Source organism: Argentina anserina, chromosome 6 (assembly GCF_933775445.1).
Source record: "Argentina anserina chromosome 6, drPotAnse1.1, whole genome shotgun sequence".
Lineage (NCBI taxonomy): Eukaryota > Viridiplantae > Streptophyta > Magnoliopsida > Rosales > Rosaceae > Argentina > Argentina anserina.
The window spans coordinates 4,870,024-4,886,401 of NC_065877.1; the positions used below are offsets into that span (position 1 = coordinate 4,870,024).

General features: G+C 36.2%; 1 protein-coding gene across 1 annotated transcript; it reads right to left on the reverse strand.

The window, feature by feature from the left end:
• Positions 1–253: 253 nt before the first annotated feature.
• On the reverse strand, positions 254–13,977 carry LOC126796715 (protein DETOXIFICATION 53-like). The gene is made up of 3 exons (XM_050523460.1): positions 12,895–13,977; positions 3,593–3,829; positions 254–1,774 (listed from the first exon to the last, which is right to left on the reverse strand). The coding sequence occupies exons 1-3, from the start codon at positions 13,975–13,977 to the stop codon at positions 365–367; spliced, it is 2,730 nt and encodes a 909-aa protein (XP_050379417.1). The 3' UTR covers positions 254–364.
• Positions 13,978–16,378: the final 2,401 nt, after the last annotated feature.

A 16,378-nucleotide genomic window follows, 5' to 3' on the forward strand; every position in this document is an offset into this window, starting at 1 on the left:
TGGAGTGGCTGCAGCCTGCAGGCTGATTCTGGTGAGCACTAATATATAAGACGCTCAGAGATGACTAGCTAATTTATATTCAGCTAGTCATCTGTAATTTCACTAGTTTATTTCTGAAACGCTCCAGCAGGAACAAACCACAGTTAAACTACTCACCGGGGAGTGGGGACCATGAAGCACAACTTATGCATATAATATTGACATGACATTGAACATACTGTACTTATAAATTGAATTTCATTTTTTTTCATTTCTTCCCAATGCTGAAGAAAAAAAGGGATATCTTGACCAAAACACTAATTTGTACTTGGACACTCGGTTAACTATGTAAATTATAACCTGAAGTCCTTAAACTTTGGTTGACTCAAAGATCAGGAGCTAATAGGCCACTTTCTTCGTCATCTTTGTCTTCAATCTTAGCCTCTTCCACTTCCAGAGTCAGCTCCTCAGCTCTTCTAGTTTGGTGCTTCCAATCTGTGTGAACCAATGTGTATACCATCATGCACACACAAGAAACCTGTGCTGATAGTAATCCAAGCCACAGCCCCAGAAACCCCACTTTGTATTTAAAAGTTGCAATGACAGCAACTGGCAATCCAATTAGGTAAAATGAATACAAGTTAATTCTCGCTCCAAGCTTAGGTCTTGCAGTACCTGTCAAGACTCCACATGCAGCTGTTTGAGGAGTGTTTCCAAGTTCACATAGCCCCAAGACTGGAAGTGCCGTTGAAATCAGTTCAAGAATTTGTGGTTCATTTGTGAACATCATCCCCCACACATTTCTTACAGAAGTCATGAAAACAAATGCGAATAGCCCAAACGCAAACGCAACAAGAAGACCGATTATGGCAGCCCATCGCGCTCGGCTCGGTTGCCCCGCTCCCAAGGAATGTCCAACCCTAGTTGACAAGGCCCAGCTTAATGAAATTGGAAAGATGTATAACATTCCTGTTGTTTGAATCAGAATACCCATTGCTGCAACACTAGCTTGCGGGTTACTCAAAAGGCCACAAAGGAACAGCATAATTTCGTACCACCACCATTCCAGGCACACTGAAACGCAACTGGGTAGTGCTAAACTTAGCAATGGTCTCCATCCCTGAAAAGTAGAGAGAACTGTGAATCCACTCCAAGGTTTTAATGCTCTGTTTGAGATAACTAAGTAGATCACCAATCCCACATTCAAATTCCAAGTGTTCCAAGCAAGTCCCAAAGCAACGCCTTCCACTCCCAATTTTAAGTAAGAGACTAAAAAATAGTTGATGGGTAAGTGCATGAGGGCTGAGAAACATGCAGCTAAAGTAAGTGGGGCGGTAAGGCCTTGAGTTCTTAAGAAGACTCTCAATGGGTTGAGGTGAGCTTGAGCTAGCAACTCAGGAATTGAGCAAAGCAAGTAAACCCTAGCTACTCTTGTAATCTGTGGGTCTTGACCAAACCATAGAAAAATTGGCTCAATATTGAGCCACGCGAATGAGATGGGAATGGAAACTAACAGAAGGAGACAGATGGTTTTCTGGAAGGTTTGGCTGAGAACAGTCCATCTTTGAGCTCCATAAGCTTGGCAACAGATCGGGTCCATACCAGTAGTTAGCCCTCTGAGGATTGAGATGCCTGTAATATTTCCAAACCCAAGTGCTAATGAGCCTCCTGCTAACTCTGCTTTTCCGAGCCGACCTAAGAAGAGCATTGAAATTACAGACCTTGAATATATAAGTAGGGATGTTATCACTATTGGACCTCCAACCTTTATCAGCGACCGTAACTCTTCTCCTATCTACAAGGATTCAACAATATGAAGACAGTAAGAAACTGGAACTGCATTACTAAAACTTAGAGAAGTTACGGGAATTTTTCTACTTACGTCTCAATTTCTCTCTAATCACATGCAATTACTTCAATGTGATTCATGTAACATATATACAAGTTCAAGAAACATATTGACAGTAAAATTTTGAAAGAAAGTAAATATATTACAACAGAAAACCCCGCAGACAACCTGAACTTACATTCTACCGCCTGAAAATTATTACAAAACAACCTGAAATTAGCATTCTACCGTGTGAATAATATTACAAATCCTTGGGTACGTATGCATATAATTATTGCTATCGACAAACTTTTTTTTTTTTTCTAGTTGTGAACTTTGGGACATTTTATTCATTAGAAATACTGCTAGTGCTGAAATGATAAGGTATCAAACAAAGAATTCAGTGTATCGGTTTGTCAACGTACGCCAAAAGAAAATGAGGTAGCCATATGATTGATTCTTTTCGGTTTGGACTACATACTAATCTATAATATCGGAGCTTTTCAGGTGCGGATGTCCGTAACTTAAGCTAAAGTACGGATTTTCATTTTTTATCAACTTTTAGATCGAGTTTTCACATCTGCACCGTCTAATATCTAGGTTATAATGTATAGATAATCTCCACAAAAGTTCAGCCGATTTCATGATCGTTAAGGTATCAAACTAATCAAAACCAATAGAAGGATTGAATTTGCCGAACCTGAACCGTTTATATTTTGAGTAGAAAATCGAAGTTATGAGTACCTTAACGGTGATGGAATCGGGTGAAATTTTGTGGAGACGATCTATGCGTTATACCCTAGATATTGGACGGTAGAGATGTGAAAACTCGATCGAAAAGTTGGTCAAAAATGAAAATCCGTACCTTAAGCTAAGATAATGGCCTCCTTACTTGAAAAGTCCTGTCTATAATATCTCCCTTGAATTAAATTAGTTTTGTCATCTTATCTCCCATAAATTGATTTTGTTTCTGTCAAAATGTATGTAAGTACGTGCATGTGAATATTTTGGAAAAGAGAATGTCTACAAGGATTAGTATCATCACGTTATCCAAGTTAATTAGAAATTTATTGAAGAAACATGTGTTTCAATCACTTAACTGATTTAGATTCTTCAAATTCATTGAAAAAAAGCAAGCAATATTGGAGCTGGCGTAGCTAACTACATTCCATACCTGAGTATATATGTAAGTAAACAAAGTCCTGCGCACAGAGTAATATAACTTTTTGAAAAACTAATAATAAGTTATAGTGGTACTTCGATGAATGCATATATAACAACACAAAATACATTGTTTTCAACAAGATACCTAAGACACACACAACACACATATCGGATATACATATATACTGTATATATATAGACATACATCCTTACCGTACTTTTTCCAAATGAAAAAAAAAATGTTTTCACAACATCTCATCAAGAGCAGAAGAAGCTTGTCGTTTCCCTTATAAAGTGAAGTAATTGCGAGCAGTTGAACTTCCTCTGACTTCTAAACACATCAATAATGTCACAATGAAAGTGAAAATCAAACCAATACAAAACAGACAACTCCCATCGCAATGCCTACTAGTTTCATGAGATGATATTGGATCGAGACACAAGAAACGGAAGGTCATACTCCACCGGGTACTATGCAAACTAAGAAAGAAAATGAAGAAGTTGAGGTTGCGAACAAAGAACCTCCGGCCAACGTTCCGAGACTCTGATACTGTTAACAAATTCCTAATCAAAAGCCTTAATTGTAATCAGGAAGGAGGCGCTTGCCAATGTTGAACGTACCTCGCTTAGTGGCAGTCCTCGGAGAAACCCTTCTGCGGGAAGCTGCTGCTGCAGACGTTGACGGAGGTTTTGTATGAAGCTAGTGCTGCGCCCACCTTCGCTCCTATTTGACATCATTGTCATGCATTCATCTTCATTGTAATAGTCTCCTCCTCCATCTAGCATCGGAATCAGAGGGTCGTGACCATTTATAATTCCTCGAGATTCAGCACCGGGAAGGCACATGTTGATCCAACTCTGCAAAGTAACAGAGATCAAAAACAAACCTTTTCAAGTACGCCCTCGGACCACATCCAGAGATCAGAAAACATATTAATTAGTTCGAGCTCTTTCTCATCTTTTATTTCATATATTCAAAACTATAGTCGTGTTGTCGAAGTTTACTTAAAAAGAATTGAGGTATGATTACAGACCTTAGTACTTCAGAGCCTCAAAGCTGTATGCTGTCTGTCACTTTTGGAAAGCCGGCCCTGTTGGTCTTTGACAGCCACTTCTCTTCCGCCCTCGAATTATTATTGCAGAGAAGATGGAGAGCGCTATAACGATGAAATGGTGCATTGAAACATGGAACGAACAAAGCTTTGAACCGAATTATATAGCAGTATGCATGAGAGATAGTTTAAGCATGGCGCAGTAAGCCAATACTATGTCCACCCAAATTTTGGCTTTATCCAAGAAATCTATTGCCGCTTAATTCTATAATTCAACATTAATTAACTGGCGGGGTGGTTAGTGTATATGTATGTGATATGCTAATGATATACTCTTATGCGGGAGCGCGGTCAACAATCTCACACACACGAGTCTAATAATGTTGATATTTTCCTCATTTTAGTCACCCGGTAGAGTTTGGGTATGAGGTTTTACACAAAATGTCTCGGCATTATTAATGTGTATGGTATCAATCCTTATAACTCAATGATGACTTTTCACATTTTCTGATGTGAGATTCTACATGACTATAATCTGAGCCAACATTTTCCAACAATCTCCACGTTGACGTGATTCAAGTAATCACTAATTGTCTCACGATCTGAATAGTTTCACCTCGACTAAAAGCATTGATCTAATTCCAAATCTTGTGACTCCAATCCAACTGGGAGCTCCATCAAATTTGATAGTGTCTCAAACGTAACTTGAGCTCGGCTACCTTGATTTGTTGATGCCTGCTATATATTTCATTGTGTTTTAAGTTTGGGGCGATCAAGTGTTGGAGAGATTCTTACATGGGGCAGTCGTCACCCCAATACATCGCGGTAGGGCATACATGGGTTGTCATAGGAAGCTAATATTGGTTGTCTTATCCAGAGACTACCGAATAATATGATAATTAATATCTATGATGAATACAATCGTACGAGATTAATACTTTGCATGAGAAATTTTAAAATATTATTTGATTCGTTACTACATGAATACTTAATATTATGAATCTGAATGTAGAAATACATTAATCGTTATGAACCTAAGAAAGATATACATCAGAACGTATGTTTGAAATATAAATCGATGTGTTGTTGAAACCTTCCACAAGTTACATTGGCTCGAGCCAAAATTGTTTGATGCACAGGACGACCTAGCTAAGACTTCATCTTAATTCATGGAACAAGTGATTAATTGCATGTGGCATTAATTAGGTTTGCTTACACCAGTTTGGTACCCAAGGACAGACCGAGATTTTTGTACCCTGATAGCCACGAATGTAAATTCTAATTAGGTTTGGGGGAGTAATCATTTTTCTATGTCATGCATGATGCATGCACCATTTAAGATTTTAATTTCTAGGGCCTAGTTCTTGTCTTATCACGATCGATCATCATGAATTTCATAAAAGTAACATGTACGTATATATATTGTTGTTCTTTCCTTTGGACAACTCCAACCATGGTTCTATAAACCAAGACTCGTCCTATAATTGAGAACTCATCTCCATCCAGTAAATATAGGGGGTGCTAGTCTCTGAAATATAGGACTCGGACATATTTGAAGTCATAAATCTAAGTCAATTTCAAGACCAAGACTCAAGCAATTTATGAGTCTTACATCCGTTTGGTGAGTCATTGTTTTGAAAAAACAATACAAGATTAATAAGGTAATCAAGTATATTGAGTATAACACCTCATATAAGACCTTATTATTGAAGATCAGATTTATATGACTCATGAAAAGAGTATTAAAATGAGAATATCACCCCTAAAAATTACCATGGCTGTCAATCTATCTATATCTAAATAATTTACTTGATAATCAATGGACATTGGTTTGGCAACTTTCAATATAATATCAGAGATCGTTAATATCATATACTGTTGAAGACGTTTTATTTATCTTAGGCCATGATCAATATAGTAATTTATCCTTACTTAAGGTTAAATAAAGCTAATTACACCTACGTGGCATATATGAACAGTACTTAGGACACTTATACTTCCAAATAATGGGACATTCCCCCCTACCAATGAGGTTGTAAATAAACGAGATATATGTGCAGACGAGTTATACTTTTTTATATTCCCCGACATCTTATTCTTGTCTTTTTAGATATTATTTTTACTAATACAAAAATAATATATCGAATCTACTAGACTCACAAATGTGAATGTCAATAAGATTTAAACTTATAATCTCAAGATAATTCATAAATGATTCGTAGTAGTTGAAAAAGTTAGTAATTAGTAGATTTTAAATATTCTCTCTCTCTTTTTTAACATATTCTCTAATTATGCATGCGAGATTTCGTTAGGAGATTGGTGAAAAATCTAAGTATTTAAACAAGTCCGACCCGCATTCATAAATTGTCCGATATATTGTAAATTCTCATAAAGTCGCCGAGTCACAAAGTCATGTGTACTTATAAAATGTCAGACATTGTGAATGAGAATTTCTTATAATTGTAAACAGATTAATTAACTTGTGGCCTTGCTCTCGGTTAACAGCTTTTTGCATAAGGCTACAAAGCATTTGTCTTCTAAATTCCAAAGTTAATTATAATGCCTCTTGGTCACTCAACGGGCCGTATATATCTCAATAATGCTTTACAACAAAGCTTTCCACCACAAAGCAGCTATGGGTTTAATTTAGATCATATCCTTTCTAGCTGTGCCATATACAATTTCTTTTTCATTTTGGGGATTCTTGACTATGCTGACTACAATTGGAAATGATAAATATTTTCTACTTCAATTCATGTCTCTTTTACTGACTTCATTCTAAATATCAATTATTTTATATACTTCCCCTGGTTAATGGCCAGCACCGTGGTTAGTGAACATTAAAAGTCGTTAATTAAGTGGAACACTTAAGAGGCAATCCTTTCAGAATGAAGCTTTTAAAATAATTTGATGCTTTAAACCTTTTTAGTACCCTTAAATCAAAAGTTAATCAAGACAGAATCATATTGGAAGCTTTTAACGTAATATTTTAAAACAATGCACCAATTAGTCTTTGTAATTCCTTTCTTTCATCTTGGAAAGCATGTATGCAACTAAAAAACTTGGAAAGCATGCATTGATATATGTATATATATATATATATATATTCCCTTTAGGATCGCTGCATGTACAACTCACTGGAGAGCTTGGTAATACCCTTTATACTAAGATTCGGTCACAAATCCTCATCTTCATTAATTGTTCTGTTTTTTAGTTTCCTATTAGCAGATCCCTTATGATAATTTTTAGTCAAATTGATTATTGTCTGGGAACTCAACAGGGCCAGTCAGTTGAACTTAGAGGCCTTGTGCGGAAATTTGTTTTAAGGTTCTTCCCGTGGACCTCCTCATTTATTCAAATGATATGAATTTTCATTTTTAACCAACTTTTTTATCAAGTTTTTCACATATCTACTGTTTAATATCTATGTAATAAGATATAGATCATCTTCACAAAATTTCAGTCATTTTAATAACAGTTAAGATACTCATAATTTTGATTTTTACTCAAAATATGAATAGTTTAGGTTCGGCATAATTTAATTCATCCATTGTTTTTTATTAGTTCGATGCTTTAACGATCATTAAATCGGCTGAAATTTTATAGAGATAATATATACCTTATTACCTAGATATTAGACGGTGTAGATGTAGAAATTCAATCGAAAAGTTGATCAAAATGAAATTTTGTACTTTAAAAATAAATAAGGAGGTCCTTAGGGGAAAAATCTTATATATATTATATAATAATTTCAGAAGTTAATATATAATAGACAGGCGTCCATGATTCACTCTAAATCCAAGTTGTGACTTTACTAAGGTATTTAGTTATTCACCACTTATCATCCATTAACTAACAAAGCTTAATTTACTAATTTACGAAACCAAATTTGATTCCCTGCTAGAAGATTATTAATTATCTGCATTTAACTTTACTCCTTGTCATTGACTCTCATAACTTTACAAAATTAAGAACTCCAATTATTTGTGGTTGCTGAACAAAATGATGGATGTCCCGGCCTATGTCTTCAATTCCCCACACATTTACCCGAATTTGTTTTTATTTATTTATGTAAGGACTAGTGCGGATGCCTTCGAGCCTCATGAATGAAATTGAAGAGACGTAAAGCTTAAACCCCTAATTATAAAAATATGACATAATATCAAATATTCATACAAATAAGTACCCAACAAAACACCAACTAGTAAAGAGTACCACACTAATGGTGATTCTATTTGCTTGCAGACAACGGTGACATGGTGGAGATATCACTAGATATGTAACTCAATTAACAATGAAGCAACAATTACATATCCTAATGTTTAATAAAATAGCTCTACAACTATGTTGCCACCAGAAAATAACTCCGACGACACTTAGTTTCACCATGTCACTAGATGGCAATGGCCATTTGATGAGGCAATGAACTCGCCGCCTACCTATAATAGACAAGACACTAAAACGTCTAAAAGTGCACACACAGACAATCAACCCGACATACCTTGTAATATAGATGCAAGGGCTTATTACACGCAAAACAATACCAAACTTAATGCAAAAATAAGAAATAAAATATAAAAATAGCCCAGGCCAGGCCCAAAAGAGGTGGCTAGGCCCATGCCTTATTACGGAGGGCAAGAGAGAAATGGATTGCCGGCCAAGTCAGACCCCACCCAACGCTGGGCACCAGAGGTCGCGCATCACCTACGTCGCCTTCCCTGCATCGAAGGACTGTCACCATCATCAAGTCGTTACCCACACCTGTGCAGCCACCACCCATCAATCTTGTCCCTAGATCCGGTTTGTCAGACCCGATCAGAGTGACGATGCTCCTTCATGATCCTTCTACTGCCCATCTGCCACCAGATCCGCGATGTTAAACCCCACTGCCTACCCAACAAACGATGAGCAAACCAAACCCTAGCAGCCGCCGTATCTCCACTCTTACTCACCCAACATACTTCCGCCGGAAACTCCCTACAGCGAACCAAACCTTTGTGTGAGGAGTTCTGGCATATCTCTGACCCGCACAAGCCCGACAAGGCCTGTCCAACGACGGCGGGAGCACACCGCCGGACATTAAATTAAATTACATGATATGAGTACAAAACCAAAGATCATATGCATAACAACTAATCGTTAACTTAGTGAATGAAATTAACTTACCATCTTCATGAACGACGACACCGTGATCCATTGTGTCTTAATCCAAAGTCACAAGGTGCTAGGTAAGGTCTTCTGTTAGTCACTACTCTATGCTTTCTCAATGGACATAAACTTACGCAAATAACTCGTAGTGATAACAGAGACGTTTACCATCTATATATAGAGAATCTTTAACCCTTAAGAGTCGTTCCATTAAAGACATCTTGTAAGTTAAGTCATCTTATTTAGATTCCTGATTCAATACTGATTTGTAGTCTTGCTTCTAGACTTAAATTAGGATTCCTTACCATAATGATATAATAAACGAAATCATTAAGAACTAGATTTGATACTATCTTTGTTTCCATGTAGAAATAGATTATGACATTAAACATGACAATCATATAATATGTGATATGTCCAAAATTGATCTAACAATCTCCCACTTGGACAATCACTTCCGGTTTATGAAAATCAAGTTCCTGTAATGTCAGAAACTATACTATCTACTGTAGTGCGCATCAGAAACAATTGAATCAAAAATCTCATCACAACATGGTCACCTTGCAGTTACTTATGCAGAACAAGAAACAAGTTACACTTTAACAAAAATGCAGAGTTTCTTTGCTACAACATACGCTCCTGCAAAATACATATGTCCAAAAACTCAGTATTGAGATATATATATATATATAATGTGTATTAAAAAGTATAGAATATATATATACATCAAGTCCTACCGTATGTTCTAAAACCAGAACTTCAAGCAATAAACTGGACACCAATGACTTTATAACTTGCTTGAACCATATCATCATGCTAGACATGATTAAAGTCATCTGATATGCAAGTATATATACAACTGTAACTTATTTGCGTAAGTTTTTCAGAAACTAATGTAAAGCTGTAGCATGACATAACAATTCTGAAATACCTCAAGACTAAACCCAAAGAAAACTGTTATCACAAGGATAATTAAAACAAGAACTCAAAACTTGTAAATTTTAGTTTGCTCCTACTGGACTTAGCTCCTACTGACCTCAAGCATCTAAGTTAGGCAATGTAATAACCCTAGTTTTCGGAACGTTTAAATTGAATAAACGTTACGTTTCTGAACGAATATATATATATATATATATCAAATTTTATTCCGTCGCTCGTTTGCGAAAACTTCCTTCATGAAAGTTGTAGGGCTCGTCGATACGAGTTTGTGGAGATGTGACGCGTTCTAATCGGACGTCGGACGTGAAAGTTATTAACGACGGAAGTTAGTTTCCGATTTTGGAAATAGTATAAAAGGAAGGAGAAGAGATTAAAAATCAGAAAATCAGTCTTTTTCCAAAAATCAGCTCGGGTACTGTTCACCCGACCCAACAATCTTCTCCGGCCGATTTCTCCACCATCCGACGTTGCCTCGTGTCGTGCCACCTATCAAACTGACGGGCTCGACGATCTCCATCTTTTGGGCTACCCCTTGCACTCCGGCGACAACCACACACGGTGCAGAAACCGCCGGAAGTTACTGCTGTGTCGGCGCCGCCTCCTCCGGCCACCATAGCTCGAGATTCTTGTGGGGTTTTGCTTGTCTCAGTCCCAGCAACATTCCCACAAAAGGAATCGAGCCAAATCGAAGTGTAAGTACCCGAATCAAAATTTCAATTTCTAGGGTTTGTGAATAGTGCCGAATTTATGTTCTTCGTTGTTTGGACTGTTTAGGCTCGGATTTAGACCTTGCTGTCAACTAGAAAGTTGTTGGAAATGTTGTTTAGGTTGTGGTGGTGAAATTTGGTGATGATGGGTGGCGGTCGGTGAACAGTGACGCCGCATGAATAGTACTATGAATAGTGTCTGCAACAGTGAACAGTGTCATGGCAAACAGTCACCGTGAACAGTGTTTCGGTAAAAACAGTAAATGTGAACAGTGTTTTAGTAAATCAGTTAGTAACATTTACTGAGACAGTATTTACATTTGAATAGTTTTTATACGTACAGAAATACGTAAAACAGTATGTACTCGTACATGAATACGTAATGGATGAGTATTTGTACAGTAAATACATGAATAATACACAATGAATAGCTCAGTGAACAGTAATTCGTAAACCCAGAAATTGCTGAACAGTTACAGATTATTACTGTTACGGCATTTAAAGGTTTACAAAACGTTTCTAAATTCTTTTCTTATCTTTTTAAGGTGATCGATAAATCAAGGAAAAGAATTATCTTCAGAAATTGTGGAAATTACGCTCGAGTTGATAAGGTGAGTAAAATCTCACATATTTACAAATCTACCCTTGCGGTGAATTCAAGATTTTTGCAAGAGTTTTAAATATTGAAATACGACATGTATATGATATAGTGGAAGATATATATATATTTGTATAAATGGTAAATAAGTACTTATATATATAGTTTGCTATATTATATACTGTTATGAATTCATTGTGAATAGGTCATTTCGATGACAAGAATTATATTGAGCATGTGATTTAAATTGTACAATATGAGGTGTGATTATTGTACGTGGTTTTAACATGGTGTTTGTTAAAATGTTGATTTGTCTTCGGACTTGATTTTTGTACAATATTATGTGATATTATTGTACGTGATTTTAACATGGAGTTTGTTAAAACGTTTTGTCTTCGGACGTGTTTATGAAATATGACATGTATATGATATAGTGGATTATATATATATATATTGTATAAATGGTAAATAAGTACAAATATATATAGTTTGCTATACAATATACTGTTATGATTTTATCGTGATTATATCGAGCATGAAATTTTGAATTGTACAATATGATGTGTGATTATTGTACGTGATTTTAACATGGAGATTGTTAGAATGTTGACTTGTCTTCGGACTTGATTTTTGGTACAATATGATGTGAGATTATTGTACGTGTTTGGCAAGTCGGAACCTAGCCTTTGGCCGGGCGAAAGTTACGATACAGTTAGAGCTCTAGTCTGTCTGCCTGAGTACTGCATGAGAGGTAACGGGTGGTTATCTGCTCATGAGTACTCATATTGTTTTGATGTTGGATAGCAGGTGGTTGCACAATATCACCGGAGTACTGCATGAGAGGTAACAGGTGGTTATCTGCTCATGAGTACTCATATTGTTTTGATGTTGGGTAGCAGGTGGTTACCCAATATCAGCGGTGTACTACATGAGGGGTAACGGATGTGTACCAGCGTTCATTGTACCCGTATTATAAATGTATTTAGGTAACCAGAAGGGTTGCCCAATTTCTCATGAGCACTTCATTTCATATATTTTTTGAACAACCAGACGGGCCGTCCATCGACTCATGAGTACATTTATATTTGATGTTTTGTGGATTTCCGTATATATTGATGGACCGCTCAGAGGACTTGGAGATATTTAGTTCCAGCTTGTGTGAGGATTTTTGTGCGATTTTCTTGTGAGGATTATACATTTCCATTTTATGAAATGATGAATTATAAATTGGGTTTGTAATAATTGGTTGTCTGAGTTGTATTGTGAACTCAGTAATGATCCTCTGTGCATTTAAATGATTTCGATTCATTGAAATTGTTTAGTGTTTAATGACTTTGAAATTTTGAGTTTTTAAGCTTGAAATTTTGGGGTCGTTACAGGCAAAATGCATATGCTCTCTATGTGTTTCTTGAACACTTTAACTGGTAATGCTTTTGTGAAAGGATCAGCTAGTTATGAGTTTGTATATATGCTTAGAACCACTAACTCACCCTTTTTAACCCTCTCCCTAACACTATAATACTTTAAATCTATATGCTTGGAATTGCTAGATCTCTTATTGTTCTTGCAGAAGTACACACCTGCCTCATTGTCACAAAAAGCTTCCAATTCGTCTTCCACAATGTGACTGAGTGCTTGAGTTTGCTGTAGAAAATTTCTTATCCATACCCCTTCACACACTGCTTCATATACTGCTATGTACTCAGCTTGCATGGTTGAGGTTGTGATCAATCCCTGCTTCATGATTTTCCAAACAATAGCTCCTCCTGCTAGCATGTACACGTATCCACAAGGGGACTTCTTTGAATCAGGGTCATTCCCTGCAAAATCAGAATCTGAAAATCCAATAACCTTCAAATCCTTGACTTGTCTGTAAACTAGCATGTGATTCTTTGTCTTATGTAGATACCTCAACACCTTTTTTTCTGCAACCCAGTGTTCATAACCTGGATTAGATTGAAACCTTGATAACATCCCAACTGCAAAAGCTAAGTCAGGTCTTGTGCAAACTTGAGCATACATGAGGCTTCCAACTAATCTTGCATAAGGCTTTGACTTTATGTTCTCCTTCTCAGTTTCAGTTTGTGGCTGTTGACCTTTTGTGAGCTTGTCACCTTTAGACATTGGAACTTCTCCTCCAGAGCACTGTTCCATACTAAATCTCTTCAGAACTTTAGAAATGTAATGTTCTTGGGACAATCCCAACAGTTTCTGTGCTCTATCTCTTTTAATCTCAATCCCTAGTACATATGATGCTTCACCTAGATCTTTCATGTCAAAATTCTTTAACAGAAAGCTTTTGGTATCTTTTAGCAGTTTTAGATTACTGCTAGCCAAAAGTATATGATCAACATATAGTACTAATAAAATAAATTGATCTCCAACTGCTTTTAAATAAACACACTCATCAACTAGATTTTCAGTGAATCCAAAAGAGGAAATCACTGAGTCAAATTTCTTGTACCACTGCCTGGAAGCTTGCTTGAGTCCATAAATTGATTTCTTCAGCTTGCAGACCAAATTCTCTTTCCCTGCTTCAATAAATCCTTCTGGTTGTTTCATGTAGATCACTTCATCAAGGTCTCTATTTTAGAAGGCTGTCTTGACATCCATTTGGTGTAGCTCCATATCATAGTGTGCAACTAACACAATAATAATCTTAAAAGAATCTTTACAAGAAACTGGAGAAAAAGTCTCAGTGTAGTCTATGTCTTCTTTCTGCGTAAATCCTTTTGCAACTAACCTTGCCTTGTGTCTTTCAGTGTTTCCTGTTGCATCTTTCTTGGTTATGTAAACCCACTTTCAGCCAATTGCTTTTTGACTTGGATTAGCTTCAACTAATTCCCAATCTCCATTTTTCTCCATTGACTCAAAATCATTGTCCTCTGAACAATCTTCTACTACGTCTGCCTCAGTTAGATAACTGACAATGTAAGGACAATCCCCCCCCCAAATTTTCTTTTCTAGCTCTTTCAGATCTTCTAAGCATAGGATTTTGAGGAAGAGCTGGAATTAGATTATTTTGAGGTTGTGGAATTAGATTAGGTTCTGCTACAGGTGCCACTGTAGCAATGGGAGGATTCTGAACAACTATATTGTTTTCTGGATTGTCAATTTGCATTCCTTGATCAATTTCTTGATCATCTGCATCTTGATTTTCTCTAATGATGTCATCTGCTAATTCATTATCATTATCAAAAGGTAATGTATTTGCTAAATCCTCATCCATCACAAGTTCTTCAAAGTATGAGGATAAATCCTCATAAGTTGTATTGTAAATTTTCTCATTTATGAATTTTACTTGATGAGTTTCAAAAATTCTGGGTGAGTGTTTAGCAGAATATAGCTTGTAACCTTTAGATTTATCTGGATAACCTATGAAATAGCAGCTAACAGACTTTTCATCGAGCTTGCTCATTTTTGGATTATAAATCCGAGCTTCTGCTTGAGAACCCCATACATGACAATGAAAAAGACTTGGTTTTCTACCACACCATAATTCAAAGGAAGTTTTCTCTATGGCTTTACTTGGTGTTCTGTTGCAAATATAATTTGCAGTTTTTAAAGCCTCTTCCCATAAGAATTTTGGCAACCCAGTAGTACACATCATACACCTAACCATATTTAGAAGGGTTCTATTCTTTCTCTTTGCAACACCATTTTGTTGGGGATTATAAGGTGTTGTATATTGAGTTTTAATTCCATGCTCTTGTAGATACAAGGCAAAATGACCCTTTTGTTGACCTTTTTATGTGTATTTTCCATAAAATTCCCCACCTCTATCTGATCTTACTGTTTTGATCTTTCTCTCTAGTTGATTCTCTACCTCAGCCTTATAGATTTGAAAGGCTTTAAGTGCCTGTAATTTTTCTAAGAGTAAAGAAACATAACCGTATCTAGAGAAATCATCAATGAATGTAATGAAATACACGTTTCTACAGATAGTTTGGTGTTTAAATGGACCACAGATATCAGTGTGTATGAGTTCCAACAACTCTTTACTTCTTACTGCAGTATTTGTCCATTTGTTTGTCATCTTACCCTTAAAACATTCAATACAATCATGAAGGTCTAAAAAGTCTAACTCGTTTAAAATGTTGGCCCTTACTAATAGTTTCAGTCTCTCTTTGGATACATGGCCTAATCTTCTATGCCATAAATATGAAGATTTTTCATTGTTCCTGGTTCTATTAACACCAGTTAAGGTGCTAGTACTTTTAGTGTTATCTGTTTCAACAAAAGCAATATCTTGTTGAGATATTGAACAATTTAACTTTATATGATCATCTAATATTACACCAGAACCAATTTTCTCTTTATTTCGAAAAATAAGAATTCCTTTATTTTCAATCAAAAAAACTACATCCAGCTTTAACCAATTGAGAAACTGAAACTAAATTCCTTCTCATGGAAGGTACATAATAAACATTATTCAAAACTAGAAATTTTCCAGATCCTAAATCAAGTCTAAGACATCCTGCAGCTTTTATTGCCACCTTCATCCCGTTTCCAACACGCAAGCTAACATCTTCACTTCTTGGAGTCCTGGTCTTTTTGAACCCCTGTAAGGAATTAGTTATGTGAATAGGTGACCCGGAATCAATCCACCAAGATTGTGGATTGACATTAACAAGATTAACTTCTAAAGAAAAAACTGTATTAGAAATAAGCTTACCCTTTTTAGCTAGCCAAGCCTTATAGCCAGTACAATCATTTTTCATGTGACCTACTTTCTTACAAAAGTAGCACTTGAATCTGAATGGTTTGTTATCCTTTGGCCCTGTGGTTGCTGATGTCTTAGAGATGATCTTGTTAGGCTTAAGCTTGTTCTGTGGATGTGACTTTTTTTTCTTAGGCTTTTCAAGCAGGTAAATAGTTGGGGTTTGCTTCTTAATTCTCTCCTCCTCATTAGAACAGATGGCTATTAGTTCATTTAGAGTCAAGTTTTCCTTTTGAGCATTAT

What these genes read in the sequence shown, in the direction of transcription:
- LOC126796715 (XM_050523460.1), bottom strand. Translation starts at nt 13,977, where the DNA reads ATGAAACAACCAGAAGGATTTATTGAAGCAGGGAAAGAGAATTTGGTC. An exon ending in TTAAAAAGGGTGAGTTAGTG is followed by an intron (nt 3,830 to 12,894) that starts GTTCTAAGCATA and finishes GTTACTTTGCAG; the next exon opens with AGTTGGATCAACATGTGCCT. An exon ending in GAGGACTGCCACTAAGCGAG is followed by an intron (nt 1,775 to 3,592) that starts GTACGTTCAACA and finishes GAATCCTTGTAG; the next exon opens with ATAGGAGAAGAGTTACGGTC.